The sequence below is a fragment of the Balaenoptera physalus genome (assembly GCF_965194825.1).
Source record: "Balaenoptera physalus genome assembly, chromosome: 2".
NCBI classification, from domain to species: domain Eukaryota; kingdom Metazoa; phylum Chordata; class Mammalia; order Artiodactyla; family Balaenopteridae; genus Balaenoptera; species Balaenoptera physalus.
In genome coordinates, this window is record NC_138883.1 from 101,744,017 (window position 1) to 101,763,792 (window position 19,776).

General features: G+C 37.5%; 1 protein-coding gene across 10 annotated transcripts in view; it reads left to right on the forward strand.

Moving 5' to 3' along the window:
- The window catches only part of TEX9 (testis expressed 9), a 229,949-nt gene that overhangs the window by 151,757 nt on the left and 58,416 nt on the right, over positions 1–19,776 (forward strand). For all 10 annotated transcript variants that reach the window (XM_082447324.1, XM_082447329.1, XM_082447328.1 and 7 more), the window contains 5 exons: positions 6,124–6,172; positions 7,534–7,616; positions 9,515–9,693; positions 12,699–12,781; positions 13,205–13,378. In XM_082447324.1, the coding sequence (XP_082303450.1) occupies positions 6,124–6,172; positions 7,534–7,616; positions 9,515–9,693; positions 12,699–12,781; positions 13,205–13,378 (568 nt within the window). The remainder of the gene's footprint in view (positions 1–6,123; positions 6,173–7,533; positions 7,617–9,514; positions 9,694–12,698; positions 12,782–13,204; positions 13,379–19,776) is intronic.

The window sequence follows — 19,776 nt, forward strand, 5'->3', positions numbered from 1 at the left end:
CCAACTCTGTTTTTCTTTCTCAAGATTGCTTTGGCTATTCGGGGTCTTTTGTGTTTCCATACAAATTGTAAGATTTTTTGTTCTAATTCTGTGAAGAATGCCATTGGTAGTTTGATAGGGATTGCATTGAATCTGTAGATTGCTTTGGGTAGTATAGTCATTTTCACAATATTGATTCTTCCAATCCAAGAACATGGTATATTTCTCCATCTCTTTGTGTCATCTTTGATTTCTTTCATCAGTGTTTTATAGTTTTCTAAATACAAGTCTTTCGCCTCTTTAGGCAGGCTTATTCCTAGGTATTTTATTCTTTTTGTTGCAATGGTAAATGGGAGTGTTTCCTTAATATCTCTTTCTGATTTTTTGTTGTTGGTGTATAGGAATGCCAGAGATTTCTGTGTATTAATTTTGTATCCTGCAACCTTACCAGATTCATTGATTAGTTCTAGTAGTTTTCTGGTGACATCTTTAAGATTTTCTATGTATAGTATCGTGTCATCAAAAAATAATGACAGTTTTACTTCTTCTTTTCCAATTTGTATTCCTTTTATTTCTTTTTCTTCTCTGATTGCCATGGCTAGGACTTCCAAAACTATGTTGAATAATAGTGGCGAGAGTGGGCATCCTTGTCTTGTTCCTGATCTTAGAGGAAATGCTTTCAGTTTTTCACCCTTGAGAATGATGTTTGCTGTGGGTTTGTCATATATAGCCTTTATTATGTTGAGGTAGGTTCCCTCTATGCACACTTTCTGGAGAGTTTTTATCATAAATGGGTGTTGAATTTGTCAAAAGCTTTTTCTGCATCTATTGAGATGATCATATGGTTTTTATTCTTTAATTTGTTAATATAGTGTATCACATTGATTGATTTGCGTATATTGAAGAATCCTTGCATCCCTGGGATAAAACCCACTTGATCATGGTGTATGATCCTTTTAATGTGTTGTTGGATTCTGTTTGCTAGTATTTTGTTGAGGAATTTTGCATCTATATTCATCAGTGATATTGGTCTGTAATTTTCTTTTTTTGTAGTATCTTTGTCTGGTTTTGGTGTCACAGTGATGGTGGCCTCGTAGAATGAGTTTGGGAATGTTCCTTCCTCTGCAATTTTTTGGAAGAGTTTGAGAAGGATGTGTGTTAGCCCTTCTCTAAATGTTTGATAGATTTCACCTGTGAAGCCATCTGGTCCTGGACTTTTGTTTGTTGGAAGATTTTTAATTACAGTTTCAATTTTATTACTTGTGATAGGTCTGTTTAATTCTTTCTGGTTCAGTCTTGGGAAATTGTGCCATTCCAAGATTTTGTCCGTTTCTTTGTGGTTGTCCATTTTATTGGCATATAGTTGTTTGTAGTAGTCTTTTATAATCCTTTGTATTTCTGCAGTGTCAGTTGTGATTTCTCCTTTTTCATTTCTAATTTTATTGATTTGCATCCTCTCCCTTTTTTTCTTGATGAGCCTGGCTAATGGTTTCTCAATTTTGTTTACCTTCTCAACGAACCAGCTTTTAGTTTTATTGATCTTTGCTATTGTTTTCTTATTTCTATTTCATTTATTTCTACTCTGATCTTTATGATTTCTTTCCTTCTACTGACTTTAGGTTTTCTTTGTTCTTCTTTCTCTAATTGTTTTAAGTGTAGGCTTAGATTGTTTATTTGAGATTTTTCTTGTTTCTTGAGGTGAGATTGAATTGCTCTCAACGTCCTTCTTAGAACTGCTTTTTCTGCATCCCATAGGTTTTGGGTCGTCATGTTTTTGTTGTCATTTGTTTCCATGTATTTTTTATTTCTTCTTTGATTTCTTCAGTAATCTCTTGGTTATTTAGTAGCGCACTGTTTAGCCTCCATGTATTTGTGTGTTTTACAGTTTTTTTCCTGTAACTGATTTCCAATCTCATAGCGTTGTGGTCAGAAAAGATGCTTGATACAATTTCAGTTTTCTTAAATTTTTCAAGGCTTGATATGTGACCCAAGATGTGATATATCCTGGATAATGTTCCATGTGCACTTGAGAACAAAGTGTATTCTGCCACTTTTGAGTGGAATGTTCTGTAAATATCAGTTAGATCTATCTGGTCTATTGTGTCATTTAAAGCTTGTGTTTCTTTATTTATTTTCTGTTTGGATGATCTGTCCATTGGTATAAGTGGGTGTAAAATCCCCTACTGTTATTATGTTACTGTCGATTTCTCCTTTCATGGTTGTTAGCATTTGCCTTATGTATTGAGGTGCTCCTAAGTTGGGTGCATATATATTTATAATTGTTTATATCTTCTTCTTGGAATGATCCCTTGATCATTATGTAGTGTCCTTCTTTGTCTCTTGTAATAATCTTTATTTTAAAGTCCATTTTGTCTGATATGGAATTGCTACTCCAGCTTTCTTTTGATTTCCATTTGCATGGAATATCTTTTTCCACCCCCTCACTTGCAGTCTGTATGTGTCCCTAGGTCTGAAGTAGGTCTCTTGTAAACAGCATATATATGGGTCTTGTTTTTGCATCCATTCATCCAGTCTGTGTCTTTTGGTTGGGGCATTTAATCCATTTACATTGAAGGTTATTATCAATATGTATGTTCCTGTTACCATTTTCTTAATTGTTTTGGGTTTGTTTTTGTGGGTCTTTTTCTTCTCTTGTGTTCTCTCTTAGAGAAGTTTCTTTAGCATTTGTTGTAAAGCTGGTTTGGTGCTGCTGAATTCTCTTAGCTTTTGCTTGTCTGAAAAGCTTTTGACTTTTCCATCGAATCTGAGTGAGATCCTTGCTGGGTAGAGTAATCTTGGTTGTAGGTTTTTCTCTTTCATCACTTTAAGTATATCCTGCCACTCCCTTCTGGCCTGCAGAGTTTCCGCTGAAAAATCAGCTGATAACCTTATGGGGATTCCTTTTTATGCTATTTTTTGTTTTTCCCTTGTTGCTTTTAATATTTTTTGTTGAATTTAATATTTGTTAGTGTCTTGATGTGTTTTTCCTAGGGTTTATCCTATATGGGACTCTCTGTGCTTCCCGGACTTGGGTGACTATTTCCTTTCCCATGTTTGGGAATTTTTCAACTATAATCTCTTCAAATATTTTCTCAGACCCTTTCTTTTTCTCTTCTTCTGGGACCACTATAATTCAAATGTTGGTGTGTTTAGTGTCGTCCCAGAGGTCTCTGAGATTGTCTTCCATTGTTTTCATTCTTATTTCTTTATTCTGCTCCTCGGCAGTTATTTCCACCATTTTGTCTTCTTCATTCTTCTGCCTCAGTTATTGTGTTTTTGATTCCTTCTAGTGTATTTTTCATTTCAGTTATCGTGTTGTTCATCTCTCTTTGTTTGTTCTTTAGTTCTTCTGGATCTTTGTTAAACATTTCTTGTATTTTCTCAGGCTGTGCCTCCATTCTATTTCCGAGATTCTGGATCATCTTTACTGTCATTACTCTGAATTCTTTTTCATGTAAATTGCCTATTTCCTCTTCATTTATTTGGCCTTGTAGGTTTTTACCTTGCTCCTTCATCTGTGTGATATTTTTTGCTGTCCCTTTTTTTTTTTTTTATGAGTGGGATTCTTTTTCTGTCTTACTGGTTGTTTGGCCTGAGGCTTCCAACTCTGGAGTTTGTAGGCTGTTGGGTAGAGCTGGGTCTTGATGTTGAGATGATGAACTCCAAGAGACCTCACTCGGATCAGTGTTCCCTGGGGTCTGAGGTTCTCTGTTAGTGTGCAGTGGTTTGGACTCAGAGCTCCCTCTGCAGGAGCTTCGGCCTGACCCCAGGCTCATGAACCGAGATCCCGCAAGCCACCTGGGGCAGAAATGAAAAAAAAGAACAATAACAAAATAAAAAATAAAATCAGACTAGGAAACTAACAGATATGTTAGGAAGAATATAAAAAAATATAAGTAAATGAATCAACAACCAGAAGGTACATCAGTACCACAATAGTAAAAAGAGGAGGAGGGAAAAGAAGAAAAAAAAAAAGGTGGGGGGGAAGGCCTTAGCTGTGGAGAGCAGGGCCTAAGCAAGGGTGAGGTTTGGGCAGTGGGCGGGGCCAATGCTCAGGACCCACAGGGCTGGAAAAGGCTCTGGGGGCTTTGGGGGTGGGGTGGGGCTTAGATTCAAGGAACAGAAGGGGCCCAGGCATGACCCCCACCCCTGGTCTCAGAGGGCAGGGGACCTCATCTGGGAGCCCAGCAGGCTTCCTGGGCTTGATTGAGCAGCCCAAACAGCCGCCTCTCCTCTCCTGCTCCTCCAGTCTGGGGTCTGGGAGGGCCCCTCCCACCTGCCTCTCCTGTTCTCCCCTTGGCCTCCTTCCTATGCCCCCAAGACCCACGTGACCTGGATGGGGGCTTTGGAGGGCAGGAGATTGACCTGGGAGCTCAGCAGGCGTCCTGGGCCCAAGTGGGTGAGGCAAACGCCATCGGCTACTCTCCTGCTCCTCCTGCAGGGTGCCTCCCGCAGGGCCCCTCCCACCTGCCTCTCCTGATCTCCCTGGCCTTCCTCCTATGCCCACAAGGAACCATGCAGCCTGGAGGGGGCTTGGAGGGCAGGGGATCGGCCTGGGAGCTCAGCAGCCTCCCTGGCCTGAGTGGGCCAGGTGATCACCCTCCACTCCTCTCCCGCTCTTCCTCTTCCCGGGGAGTCCCTCCCACCTGCTTCTCGTGATCTCCCTGGCCTCAGGGGCACCGATCTTGTCTGGCCTCCACTTCTCCTCCCACCTCGGTCCCCCTACGTCCTACTGGTTCACTCTGGGGTTCCTCCCATCTCCTCGGGGGTCAGAGTCCCCCACCAGCAGCCGGCAGGTGCCCTAGTTGTGGGGAGACACTAACTTTGTGTCTTTCCACACCACCATCTTGACTCCTCCCCCCTCTGTTTTTAATTTTTGAGGAACCTCCATACTGTTTTCCATAGAGGGTGTACCAAATTATGTTCCCACCAACAGTGTGCAAGGGTTCCCTTTTCTCCACAGCCTTGCTAGCATTTGTTATCTCTTATCTTTTGATAATAGCCATTCTTACAGGTGTGAGGTGATAGCTCATTGTTGTTTTGATTTACATTTCCCTGATGATTAGTGATGTTGAGCTTCTTCTCATGCATCTGTTGGCAATCTATTTGTCCTCTTGGGAAAATGTCTGTTTCACTTTTGCCCATTTTTAAATCCAATTGTTTGTTGGTTTTTTTTTTTAATTGACTTTTATGAGATTTTTAAAATATATTTTTGATAGTAACCCTGTATCAGATACATGATTTGCAAATATTTTGTCCCATTCAGTAAATTACCTTTAGTATTGTTGATGCTTTCCTTTGCTGTGCAGAAGCTTTTTAGTTTGATGTAGTCCCATGTATTTATTTTTGCTTTTGTTGCTTTTGGTTTTGGTGTCAAATCCAAAAAAATAATCACTAAGACTGATGTCGAGGAGCTAGCCACCTATATTTTTCTTTTAGGAGCTTTATGGTTTCAGGTTTTACATTCAAATGTTTAATCCATTTGAGTTTATTTTTATGTATGATATAAGATAACAGTCCATTTTCTTTTTTTTACATGTGGCTATCCATTTTTCCCAGCACCATTTATTGAAGAAACTATCCTTTCCCCATTGTATATTCTTAGCTCCTTTGTCATAAATTAATTGAGCTTATATGAGTGAGTTTATTTCTGGGCTCTGTATTCTGCTGCATTGATCTATGTGTCTGTTTTCATGCCAATACCATACTGTTTTGATTACTATAGCTTTGTATAATAGCTTGAAATCGGGAGAATGCCATTTTTCTTGGATAGTGTATGTGGATCTGTTATTATATAATATCTTTTTACGTGTAAGTATTAGAAATCTATAATTTGAAGAATAAGGTAAGTTATAAAATACTAATAATTGGAAGCTTATACCAGTCAGACACAATGTAAACCTTTTACCTATTTTATCTCATTTAATTCTCAAAGTATTATTTTGAAATAAATATTACTGTCCTCATTTTAAAAAATGAGGAAACTGAAGCTTAGAGAAGTTCAGTAGATTGCCTAAGGACTTACAGATGGTATGTAGTTTCACTGAGATCCAAACAACAATTAATTAATTAACAATTAGTTTTAATATGTCTCGGTTTAGCATCATTTATTATTAATATATGGTGTTTACTTTTTATCTGTAGACGTCCATTATTGTCTGAAGGGACAGTTCATTTACGTTCAGAAACTAAGGTATGAAATCAAACTTTATGTGAATGTGATTATATTCTGTAGAATTTAGGTTGTTTTTTAGATTTTTCTCTTTTTGTATTTATTATTCTCACTTTTATTGTGTTTATTGTGGGTAGGGTAGGGGGTGTTTTCTTTAAAATGCTTTTCCTGAGCCACAAGAACTCCAGGGCCCCTGCCTGTGGGTGGGCAGCTGGCACATGTCACTCCTGCAACATTTCTGGAAAGAAGGATGAGGTGGGCAGGCAGGCCCTCCCCCAAAGAGCTCCCCAGGCCAGCTCTGCTGGCCTCGGCCCCTCTGAAAAAGAAACCCAAACCCCAGAATCACCCCACCCCTTGGGCTCACGAAGCTGGGTGTGTATCCGTGCTACCCCACAAGCGGCCTCCTCTCCGTCCTTCCTACCCGCTTTCCTTGGGCTTCTCCGTGCTCCCCTTGTGGGCACTTCAGCCCCAACCTGCCTGCTTCCCGCGCTGCCCTGGAAGATGCTTTCATATTTGCCGGGCTTGCCTGTTGTCTACAAAACCCAGGATGCTCACCCAGTGCACTCCAGCTGATTCTGGCTGGGCACCCTTCCCCCACCACTGGTCGCCTCTACCCTGTGACAGTGCACTGGCCTAGGGGGTAGAGGCAACCAGTCCCACCAGCCTCCCACTAGCTTGAAGGGAGCAGGTCCCAGGGCCCACAGCATGCCTTCCAGTAACAGCTAGAAATAGAATATTAGCCTTGATATTCAGAAGGGATGTCTTTATGAAATGTTGCTCGTAAAATGAATTGAATCCTTTTTTGTCTCATAATTTCACTGAACAATTTGGAGATACATTGGAAAAATTCTAAGTGAAATTAAGTTTTCTCTCCAAAGCCCAAATTTACTAGATAGAAGATCTGAAAAAGAAAAGTGTTCATATACAAAGAAGGTGATTGGGAAGGTTTATTTATTCATTTAAATATTTACAGTGTGTAGAGATCACTATTCCAGCTGCTGGGCACACTGGGATGTACAAATTCCCTATCCATGGGAATCTAGACCTAAGGAATAGTATACGTGGAGGCCTATCTGAAGAATAATCAGTGAGGAGAATTAAATTCTGTGAATCAGAACATCCAGTTTAACATTCCGCTAACTAGTTGAATATCCTTGAATCTTTGGGACTCATTTTCTTATCTTTAAATCTCTTGGTCCTAGTAATAACTAGGTCTTTTCCAGGTATACAATTTTGGATTCCTTAAAATATAACTTGATTAATTCTCTGAAAATAGGAATTCTTCTGTGTAGCAATCTAGCAATTCTGTGTATTACACAATTTCCTTCCTTGGCAAGTGATTAGAGTCTAATTAATTAATCATTTAAATTCTTTTCATGTAGCCAAAGACCAAAAACGTTGATCCAGTAAGCAAAGTTCAAAACAAATTACACTCTGCAAGTAAAGGAAGGAAATCAAATTCAAGGTATAGTACAGTTTTTACAGTATTACTTTTTTTTTAATTTTATAATTTATACTATCATTGTTCTTAATAAGTTCTGTTTCTCCAGATCTTTTTATACCCAAAATATACAAAATTGTACTCTGTATTTCTTCTTCACATTTAATAATTTAAAACATCTTCTAATCAGAAATGTCTTGCAACAGTTAATGAACATTTTGTGTTGTTCTCTTAAGAAAAATTGCCACATTTCAAATTTTTTAAATGTTATTTTTAGCTAGATATTTTCTTAGATCGGAAACTAGAACCTAGATGTCTTTCTCTGCCTAGTTCTCTCAAATAAACTTATACTTTTTGAACACCATGCAATATTTTATATTGAGATACAGAATGATTTTGACATGCTCTCAATAAAACTATAGTATAGTTATAATTTACATCCTATTGTTATTGTTTTGGTGAGAAAGAATTTAAGAATTCAAGACTGTTTTTAGTACTTTAAGCATAAAAAGGGGACCCAAGAGGTTCTTTAGGATAGTAGACTTTCTAGAAAAGGAGGGTCACACCTGGAGTGGATGGTACCAACCAGCTTCTAATTCACAGTAAATTGTTAAATTTATGTCTATTGCTTACCCAAACTGATAATTGCATTATAATTCTAGAAAAATCTTTGTTAATCCTTGTGTCTTTTAATTGGCTAAGTAAAGTTTTTGTTTTTGAACAAAAGAGACAAAAAAAATAGGGTGAAACGATAAGGAAGAAAAAAAACTAAAATTGATAGAAGAGAACATATGTTACATACATAAGTACTGTACATACATAACTACTGTACATACCTACATAACTGGAAAGGGTTATCTTATTTTCAGACTTCAAGTTTACTTTTTAAATAAAATGTTCTTTTTCCAAAAGAATTCTAAAGCATTTGCTTCTGTGTTAAAAGTAAGTTAGGCTTTAAAGTAAGTAAAAAGTTAAAAGTAAGGCTTTCAGAAGCAAACTTGATGGGTTAGGCCTGGCCCATTCCTCAACGCCTTTAGAAGTGGCTTTCATTTCATATTTCTCCCCTTACTTCATTAAAGAAAAAAAAAATCAACTTTTTGGTAAACTTTGATCCTGCTTAAAATATGTTTCTTTAGGTGGAAAAAAGAGTTTGAGCTAAGAACTGTTCACTCTGTAATTCTTTCGTAAGAGGTATTATTCTTCAGTGTTTGCAGAATTATGACTAGAGTGATCATCAAATTGTACAGTTCTACTCCAGCAGCATGTAAAATTAAAAGCCACAGGCTGGATTTCACCTAGGAGGCCAAGTTCAGTACTCTTAGTTTTGATGTTCACTTGTTTGGGAGTGTTGACCTAGAACAAATAATTCTCCAGCAAAAAAATGGGTTTATTCGGGATCAGCAGAATATTGCACTTCAGGGTCTGCAGCGATGGCGAGCCACGTGCAAGTCCCCACACAGCACGGCAAGGAGAACTCTTTTATAGAGAGAAAAAGGAAGTTGAGAGGGCTAGAGTAAACAAAGGCTTCTCATTACCTGACTTGTTGCCAGGAGTGAAGAGGAGCCTTCCTTCACACCGCGGGGCTCTGCTGTTGTCTCAGGGTGTGAGAGCTCCCCCTTCTGGTCCGCGGACTGTTTAATTGAGGCTTCTGTTTATTAATTTTTTACACTGGCCATGTCTAAGTGGCCTCATAAAGCCTCCTCTAGCTCAGTGGTTGTGTGATTCATAAAGATTGAAAGTCTACTAAGTCTCTTGTAATATAGTCCTTGAAAGTATCAATTGTAGATCTCATCATAAATTTAAAATTTATAATAATTTTGATCTGCTTTTTTATTTGGATAAAAGTCATATCTGGGAGTCATATCTCCTTTTTATATTATATATATACAATATATAATGTGCCTATATGTGTTTTTTTGTAGAGTAAAATTGAAATACTCTGATGTACAAACTGCCAACGATGTTGCCATTCCAGAGGATTTCTCAGACTTTTCTCTTGCAAAAACAATTAGCAAAATTGAAGGGCAACTGGAAGAAGAAGGCTTACCTGATTATATAGATGATGGTATTTTTTGTGGTGTTAGTGAAGACATTGGAACAGGTAGGTTGTTTTTTGTTTATTTTTATCTTATATCACAGTTATTTAGAAAATGTAGTGATGTCTTGCATTTGTTTAATGAAATAAAATTAGTTTTGAGTCAATAATTGTTGAAAATGGATGATGAGTGAGTAGGGTTTCATTGAACTCATCTCACTACTGTTGTATATGTTTGATGTTTTCCATTATAAAAAGCCAAATTAAAAAGAACTATCTGGGGAGTTCCCTTGTGGTCCAGTGGTTAGGACTTGGTGCTTTTACTGACGTGGCCTTGGGTTCAATCCCAGGTCGGGGAACTAGGATCCCACAAGCCGTGTGGTGTGGCTAAAAAAAAAAAAGAGAGAGAGAGAGAAAAGAAAAAAAAAAAAAAGAACTATCAGGTATTGGTTTCACTGACCACTTTTCAAATAAGTTAAATACCCCATAGCTTAGCATTAAAACATTGAAATAAATTTTTAAAAACCATTTTTCTTTGAATTCCTTCCATTTAATGTTACTGAATTCTCTTTATTGTGTGTTAAATCAACACATGTTAAAGGATAAATGAATTATTGATGTAGCATCAGGTAAAATAATGAATTTTCTAATGAATATTATTTTCTTTCTTATAAATTCATTCTCTGCATACCACTAGAAAAATAATAGTTAGTCTAGATCATCAAAAACATGTTAGTTACCAGTAGTGCCTCTAAAATTGTTGAATTTATGAGGAGCCACCTATGCTATTATAAATTTAAAAAAAGACAGTCGAGTCGAGTGTATATGAACATAGTTAATGCTGAACTATAATTAATTGTAGGTTCAGGCAAACCGCTTTAGCCTCTCTGTAATAGCAATTTCTTCACTTGAAAATGTGGCAATTTGTATTTGATGATCATGAAGTTTACCCTTAAAATTCTCTGATTCTGTGAAGATCACGATGATTTACATGTATAATGATTATTGTGCTACATGGTAGTTAGTCATAAATGCAGATTAATTCATTTATGCATTTATTACATTTACTGACCTATCCAAGCTTTCTGGGGCTAATTGTTAGCAACAAAGGTAAGTGAAGCAAAGAGTTAACCTTCATGCCTCTGTTAAGATACCTTCAGGGATGCAATGGTCAGATGTTGGCTGTTCCTCAGTTCTCAGTCACCCGTAGCCTTGTTAACAAAGGTCCTCCTCCCAGTATGGGAACCAGCACAGACTACCTTAAATTACTGCTTTTTTTCTTAATGCTGAATGACCTCTCTGCCACTTTGCATCCCTGTCTTCCCTTTTCAGAATCTTTGGCCAAGGTGTCTCCCCTTTTAGGGGAGTTTTCACTTATTCCACATGATTGCCTAGAATGGCTGGGTTATGTGTGGGAGGAAACAATAAAAAAGTAGTTTAGGAGCACAGACTGCTTTATAAGACTAAAGTTGGGAGTGGGATGGGTGGGGAGGTTAATGCTGTGGATCAACAGAGACAGAGCACTCAAATCCTTGATGATACTACCGAGGTTAGAGCTGGAGAGAAAAAGAGATGCGAAAAGTCATGCTCTCCCATTGCTTCTTCCTTCTTTCCCCCTAGAGACCAACTACTGCAAACTTCACACTTTTTTTTTTTCTTTTTTTTTTTTTTTCACACTTTTAAGTTTATCATTTCCCTTCTGTCCTCTGCTAACCTGGAGTTACATGAGAAGCTAGAAGGAGAGTTGAGGCTGGAAAAAGCTAGGTGGGGTTAGAGCCAACCATTGTTCATTGGTTCCATGTAACACTGGGGACACTTCATAAGAAGAGCTTTGAAACAGGAAGTATGTGTGGAGATTTATTGTGCTCTGCGGAATTTGTCCTAATGACTTTCAGAGGCTATTCAGAATGTTTACTCAAGATAAGTTCCATGAGGGCAAACCTTGTCTTATAATATCCGTATTATGCCTGGAACATGGTAGAGACTTGATGTATATCTTTTTTTTTTTTTTAATTTATTTATTTTTGGCTGCATTCAATCTTTGCCTCTGGGCGCGATCTTTCTCTAGTTGGTGGCGAGTGGGGGCTACTCTTCGTTGCGGTGCGTGGGCTTCTCATTGTGGTGGCTTCTCTCGTTGTGGAGCACGGGCTCTAGGCACGTGGCCTTCAGTAGTTGTGGCACGTGGGCTCAGTAGTTGTGGTTCGCAGGCTCTAGAGCACAGGCTCAGTAGTTGTGGTGCACGGGCTTAGTTGCTCCACGGCATGTGGGATCTTCCCGGACCAGGGCTCGAACCCGTGTCCCCTGCATCGGCAGGCGGATTCTTAACCACTGTGCCACCAGGGAAGTCCTGATGTATATCTTTTTAATGAATGATTGAATGAATTATGAGTGAGTTCTAAGTTCAGTTTTTACTTTATTTACTTTTATAGGCCTAAAACCCTCAGAGATTTACTGATATTATTGAATAAAGAACTTTTGATAGCAATGAAATACCAAAGGTAGATCTTCATGAGGGGTTTGTGGGAGAAAGCTTCGGCAGTAAGGTGTTAGTGCATTTTTTTGCTTCTCAGACACGTCACTACATTTTAACATCTGTGAAATTGGGATGTGTATTACAGTCAGTGGCATTTTATAATTACAATGGCTGGGATTGAAGTTGAGTTTTGCTGGAGAGGATCTGTGTTTGCTTCTGCCAAACACCTGGGGGCATTACCGATCTGAGACCACTTTAAGTTCTGTTTGAGGTGTTTCGAACCACCTGGGTAAGTATGAATTCAGTCTGCAAACTTATGTGAGTACTTGGCTTGTGGTTCCGATTCTCAGGAAAAGTTTTTGTTTTTTTCCTCTTGCTTTACTTGGTTCCAGTGTAACAGTTGCTTTCTGTTGGATGAATTTTTCATTTACCTCTACATTAGGGGTATGTAGTGTCTTGAGTGTTCCCAAACAGGGGTCTCCTATTAGACTTCCCATCTTGAGCCTTTTCTTCCCTCATAAAATAATAGTCTGTCTTACAAGTGATGGCATCTTAGATTCAGTGAAAGACAATAAATATTATTATTAAATTGACACAGAAGCACAGATCAGATTTCTGAAGGCCAAACTCCATGTTATGCAGGAGGAATTGGATAATGTTGTATGTGAATGCAATAAAAAGGTAAGTTTTTAAAACCTTTCAGAATAAATGCTGTAATATTCAAAGTCATTTTAGGAGCAGTTTTCAATTTTATTTTAAAAATAGCTTCATTGAAGTATAATTCACAGTTAACTTTTACATTCAGAAATTTAAATACTGAACTTTATTCTGAGATGTTGAATTTTCACAGAGCTGAAGAATTTTAAATACTTGCTAGCAATTAGAATGCTCTGTATTAGACTTACAAGTGTAAGCTATTAAGCGCAAATAAAACACCTGACTTCCATTTTGAGGATGAAAATAGAATGTAATTCGTTTTTCTTAGTGAAATGGGTATAAATATCTCATCAAAGATCATACGAAGCTCCTTTATGTTTTCTGCTTTATGTTTTGATACCAAATCATGTATGTTTTTCCATATAATCTATAATTTCATAACTATAGGAGGATGAAATTCAGGATTTAAAGTCTCACCTGAAAAATTCTGAAGGAGATTGTATGAGACAGCAGCGGACAATTAATTTGCAACAGTCTCAAACAGAAAAGTATAAAACTCTTTTTGAAGAAGCAAGCAAAAAATGTGATGGATTACAGCAACAGTTGTCTTCAGTAGAAAGGGTAATAATTTTGTTATTTTTTCCTAATCTAATGCCAAAATGCACAAAAACATATAAGTTACATGTTTGCATAGATACCACTTTTCATTGTTTAGTTATTTTGTTAGTGTATACTAAAAACTCTTCCCCCATTATTAGGAGAGTATTTTTTAACAGATTTATTGAGATATAATTCACAAACAATACATCTCACCCTTTATACAATTTGGTAGCTTTTAGTGTATTCACAGAGTTGTGCAACCATCACCACTATCAAGTTTAGAATACTTTCATCACCCAAAAAGTCACCCCATACCCTGTAGCCTTAGTACCTCTACCCTCTTCCCCTAATCTCCTCCAGCCCTAGACAACTTCTCATTTATTTTCTGTCTTGATAGATTTGCCTATTCTGGAATTTCTGGATATGTAGAATCATACAGTATGTGATACTTAGTAACCAACATTTTTCACTTTAAGTATTGTTTTTAGGGTTCATCAACATTGTAGCATGTATCAGCACTCCATTGCTTTTTATAGAGTAATATTCTTTTTTTATAGAGTATATGGATGTAATACATTTTATTTATCTGTTTATCAGTTGATGGACATTTGGGTTGTTTCTACTTCTGGGCTGTTTTGAATAATGCTGCTGTGAACATTCATGTACAAGTTTTTGTGTAGATATATGTTTTTGTTTTTCTTGGGTATATACCTAGGAGTAGAATTGGTAAATTATAACCTTACATTTAACCTTTTGAGGAACTGCAGGCTGTTTTCCAAACCAGCTATACCATTTTTACATTTCTACCAGCAGTATATAAGGGTTCCAATTTCTCCACATCCTACCAACACACGTTAGATTGGTGGTACCAACCCCCTGTGGATACTGAGGGATGACTGTATACAGTTCTATTATGAATTTTGACAAGTGCATAGTCACATAGCCATCACCATAATTGAGATACAGAACACTTTCATCATACCAAAAAATTTCTCTGTGAATTTAGTCAAGTCCTCTCCCTACTCCCAACCTCAGGCAACCACTGATCTGTTTTTTTTTTTTTTCTTTTTTTTAATAGTAATCTTTTATTTATTTATTATATTTATTTTTGGCTGTGTTGGGTCTTCGTTTCTGCGCGGGGGCTTCCTCTAATTGCGGCAAGCGGGGGCCACTCTTCAACGCGGTGCGCGGGCCTCTTCACTATCGCGGCCTCTCTTGTTGCGGAGCACAGGCTCCAGACGCGCAGGCTCAGTAGTTGTGGCTCACGAGCTTAGCTGCTCCGTGGCATATGGGATCTTCCCAGACCAGGGCTCGAACTCGTGTCCCCTGCATTAGCAGGCAGCTTCTCAACCACTGCGCCACCAGGGAAGCCCCCACTGATCTGTTTTTGATTCTTATATTTTGGCCTTTTCCAGAATGTCATATGAATAGAATTACATAGTAGCTTCTTGAGTCCGATCACTTAGCATAATGCATTTGCAATTCATCCATGTTGTAGTCTGTTCCTTTTTGTTGTTGACTGTAACATTGAATGGATATTCCACATTTTGTTGACCTTCTCATCTGGAAAGAAAAATTAATTATAGTGTCTAATAGTCTAAGCCTGTGCTGTCGAAAATGGTAGCCACTCATATGTGGCTAGCAACTTGTGACGTGCTGTAAGTGTAAATCAACATCAAATTTTGAAGATTAAATACAAAAAACGATGCAAAATCTCATTAATATTTTAATGGTTACATGTTGAAATGATAATATTTTGGATATACTGGGATAAGTGAATATAGTAATAAAATTTATTTTACGTATTTCTTCTTAAAGTGACTGCTAGGATATTTAAAATTACGTACATAGTTTGTACTATGTTTCTGTTGCTCTAAGAAATAAAGGCAAGTGGTCTAAGAGAAAACAAGCTGTTATATCTGGGAAACAACTGTTTTAATTTGTCACTTTACCATTTGTCATCATGCATCCAAGCTGTGGTCATGTCACTGCTGTAGTCCACATAACTTGCCTGCATCTTTGATTCTTTTCTTGTTCTTGGCTCTCATACCCAATCCTGTGTTTTCTTTCTTCTAAATGTTTTCATTCATCTCTTCTTTTCAATTCCCATTGCCACTTCTTGGTTCAGGCTATTATTATCTTACTTCTAAATCCTTCTCACTAGTTATTTTATGTCCTTTCTCTTTTTTTTTTTTTTCTTTTTTTAGAGTGTATATATATATTTTTTAAACATATTTATTGAAGTATAATTGCTTTACAATGGTGTGTTAGTTTCTGCTTTATAACAAAGTGAATCAGTTATACATATACATATGTTCCCATATCTCTTCCCTCTTGGATCTCCCTCCCTCCCACCCTCCCCATCCCACCCCTCTAGGTGGTCACAAAGCACCGAGCTGATCTCCCTGTGCTATGCGGCTGCTTCCCACTAGCTATCTATTTTACATTTGGTAGTGTATATATGTCCATGACACTCTCTCACCCTGTCACACCTCACCCCTCCCCCTCCCCATATCCTCAAGTCCATTCTCTAGTAGGTTTGTGTCTTTATTCCCGTCTTGCCACTCGGTTCTTCATGTCCTTTTTTTTTTTTTCCTTAGATTCCATATATATGTGTTAGCATACTGTATTTGTTTTTCTCTTTCTGACTTACTTCACTCTGTATGACAGACTCTAACTCCATCCACCTCATTAGAAATATCTCCATTGCATTTCTTTTTATGGCTGAGTAATATTCCATTGTATATATGTGCCACATCTTCTTTATCCATTCATCCGATGATGGACACTTAGGTTGCTTCCATGTCCTGGCTATTGTTAATACAGCTGCAATGAACATTTTGGTACATGACTCTTTTAGAACTATGGTTTTCTCAGGGTATATGCCCAGTAGTGGGATTGCTGGGTCATATGGTAGTTCTATTTGTAGTTTTTTAAGGAACCTCCATACTGTTCTCCATAGTGGCTGTATCAATTTACATTCCCACCAACAGTGTAAGAGTTTTCCCTTTCCTCCACACCCTCTCCAGCATTTATTGTTTCTAGATTTTTTGATGATGGCCATTCTGACCGGTGTGAGATGATATCTCATTGTAGTTTTGATTTGCATTTCTCTAATGATTAATGATGTTGAGCATTCTTTCATGTGTCTGTAGGCAATCTGTATATCTTCTTTGGAGAAATGTCTATTTAGGTCTTCTGCCCATTTTTGGATTGGGTTGTTTGTTTTTTTGTTATTGAGCTGCATGAGCTGCTTGTAAATCTTGGAGATTAATCCTTTGTCAGTTGCTTCATTTGCAAATATCTTCTCCCATTCTGATGGTTGTCTTTTGGTCTTGTTTATGGTTTCCTTTGCTGTGTAAAAGCTTTTAAGTTTCATTAGGTCCCATTTGTTTATTTGTGTTTTTATTTCCATTTCTCTAGGAGCTGGGTCAAAAAGAATCTTGCTGTGATTTATGTCATAGAGTGTTCTGCCTATGTTTTCCTCTAAGAGTTTGATAGTGTCTGGCCTTACACTTAGGTCTTTAATCCATTTTGAGTTTATTTTTGTGCATGGTGTCAGGGAGTGTTCTAATTTCATACTTTTACATGTATCTGTCCAATTTTCCCAGCACCACTTATTAAAGAGGCTGTCTTTTCTCCACTGTGTATGCTTGCCTCCTTTATCAAAGATAAGGTGACCATATGTGCATGGGTTTATCTCTGGGCTTTCTATCCTGTTCCATTGATCTATATTTCTGTTTTTGTGCGCCAGTCCCAAACTGTCTTGATTACTGTAGCTTTGTAATACAGTCTGAAGTCAGGGAGCCTGATTCCCCCAGCTCCATTTTTCGTTCTCAAGATTGCTTTGGCTATTCGGGGTCTTTTGTGTTTCCATACAAATTGTGAAATTTTTTGTTCTAGTTCTGTGAAAAATGCCAGTGGTAGTTTGATAGGGATTGCATTGAATCTGTAGATTGCTTTGGGTAGTAGAGTCATTTTCACAATGTTGATTCTTCCAATCCAAGAACATGGTATATCTCTCCATCTATTTGTATCATCTTTAATTTCTTTCATCAGTGTCTTGTTATTTTCTGCATACAGGTCTTTTGTCTCCTTAGGCAGGTTTATTCCTAGATATTTTATTCTTTTTGTTGCAATGGTAAATGGGAGTGTTTTCTTAATTTCACTTTAAGATTTTTCGTCATTAGTGTATAGAAATGCAAGAGATTTCTGTGCATTAATTTTGTATCCTGCTCCTTTACCAAATTCATTGATTAGCTCTAGTAGTTTTCTGGTAGCATCTTTAGGATTCTCTATGTATAGTATCATGTCATCTGCAAACAGTGACAGCTGTACTTCTTCTTTTCCGATTTGGATTCCTTTTATTTCTTTTTCTTCTCTGATTGCTGTGGCTAACACTTCCAAAACTATGTTGAATAATAGTCGTGAGAGTGGGCAACCTTGTCTTCTTCCTGATCTTAGTGGAAATGGTTTCAGTTTTTCACCATTGAGGACAATGTTGGCTGTGGGTTTGTCATATATGGCCTTTATTATGTTGAGGAAAGTTCCCTCTATGCCTACTTTCTGCAGGGCTTTTATCATAAATGGGTGTTGAATTTTGTCGAAAGCTTTCTCTGCATCTATTGAGATGATCATATGGTTTTTCTCCTTCAATTTGTTAATATGGTGTATCACATTGATTGATTTGTGTATATTGAAGAATCCTTGCATTCCTGGGATAAACCCCACTTGATCATGGTGTATGATCGTTTTAATGTGCTGTTGGATTCTGTTTGCTAGTATTTTGTTGAGGATTTTTGCATCTATGTTCATCAGTGATATTGGCCTGTAGTTTTCTTTCTTTGTGACATCTTTGTCTGGTTTTGGTATCAGGGTGATGGTGGCCTCGTAGAATGAGTTTGGGAGTGTTCCTCCCTCTGCAATATTTTGGAAGAGTTTGAGAAGGATAGGTGTTAGCTCTTCTCTAAATGTTTGATAGAATTCACCTGTGAAGCCATCTGGTCCTGGGCTTTTGTTTGTTGGAAGGTTTTTAATCACAGTTTCAATTTCAGTGCTTGTGATTGGTCTGTTCATATTTTCTATTTCTTCCTGGTTCAGTCTCGGCAGTTTGTGCATTTCTAAGAATCTGTCCATTTCTTCCAGGTTGTCCATTTTATTGGCATAGAGTTGCTTGCAGTAATCTCTCATGATCTTTTGTATTTCTGCAGTGTCAGTGGTTACTTCTCCTTTTTCATTTCTAATTCTATTGATTTGAGTCTTCTCCCTTTTTCTCTTGATGAGTCTGGCTAAAGGTTTATCAATTTTGTTTATCTTCTGAAAGAAGCAGCTTTTAGTTTCATTGATTTTTGCTATTGTTTCCTTCATTTCTTTTTCATTTATTTCTGATCTGATCTTTATGATTTCTTTCCTTCTGCTAGCTTTGGCGTTTTTTTGTTCTTCTTTCTCTAATTGCTTCAGGTGCAAGGTTAGGTTGTTTATTCGAGATGTTTCCTGTTTCTTGAGGTAGGCTTGTATTGCTATAAACTTCCCTCTTAGCACTGCTTTTGCTGCGTCCCGTAGGTTTTGGGTCATCGTGTCTCCATTGTCATTTGTTTCTAGGTAGTTTTTGATTTCCCCTTTGATTTCTTCAGTGATCACTTCGTTATTAAGTGGTGTATTGTGTAGCCTCCATGTGTTTGTATTTTTTACAGATCTTTTCCTGTAATTGATATCTAGCCTCATAGCGTTGTGGTCGGAAAAGATACTTGATACGATTTCAATTTTCTTAAATTTACCAAGGCTTGATTTGTGACCCAAGATATGATCTATCCTGGAGAATGTTCCATGAGCACTTGAGAAAAAAGTGTATTCTGTTGTTTTTGGGTGGAATGTCCTGTAAATATCAATTAAGTCCATCTTGTTTAATGTATCATTTAAAACTTGTGTTTCCTTATTTATTTTCATTTTGGATGATCTGTCCATTGGTGAAAGTGGGGTGTTAAAGTCCCCTACTATGATTGTGTTACTGTCAATTTCCCCTTTTATGGCTGTTAGTATTTGCCTTATGTATTGAGGTGCTCCTATGTTGGGTGCATAAATATTTACAATTGTTATACCTTCCTCTTGGATCGATCCCTTGATCATTATATAGTGTCCTTCTTTGTCTCTTGTAATAGTCTTTATTTTAAAGTCTATTTTGTCTGATATGAGAATTGCTACTCCAGCTTTCTTTTGATTTCCATTTGCATGGAATATCTTTTTCCATCCCCTCACTTTCAGTCTGTATGTGTCTCTAGGTCTGAAGGGGGTCTCTTGTAGACAGCATATATATGGGTCTTGTTTTTGTATCCATTCAGCCAGTCTGTGTCTTTTGCTGGGAGCATTTAATCCATTTACGTTTAAGGTAATTATCGATATGTATGTTCCTATTCCCATTT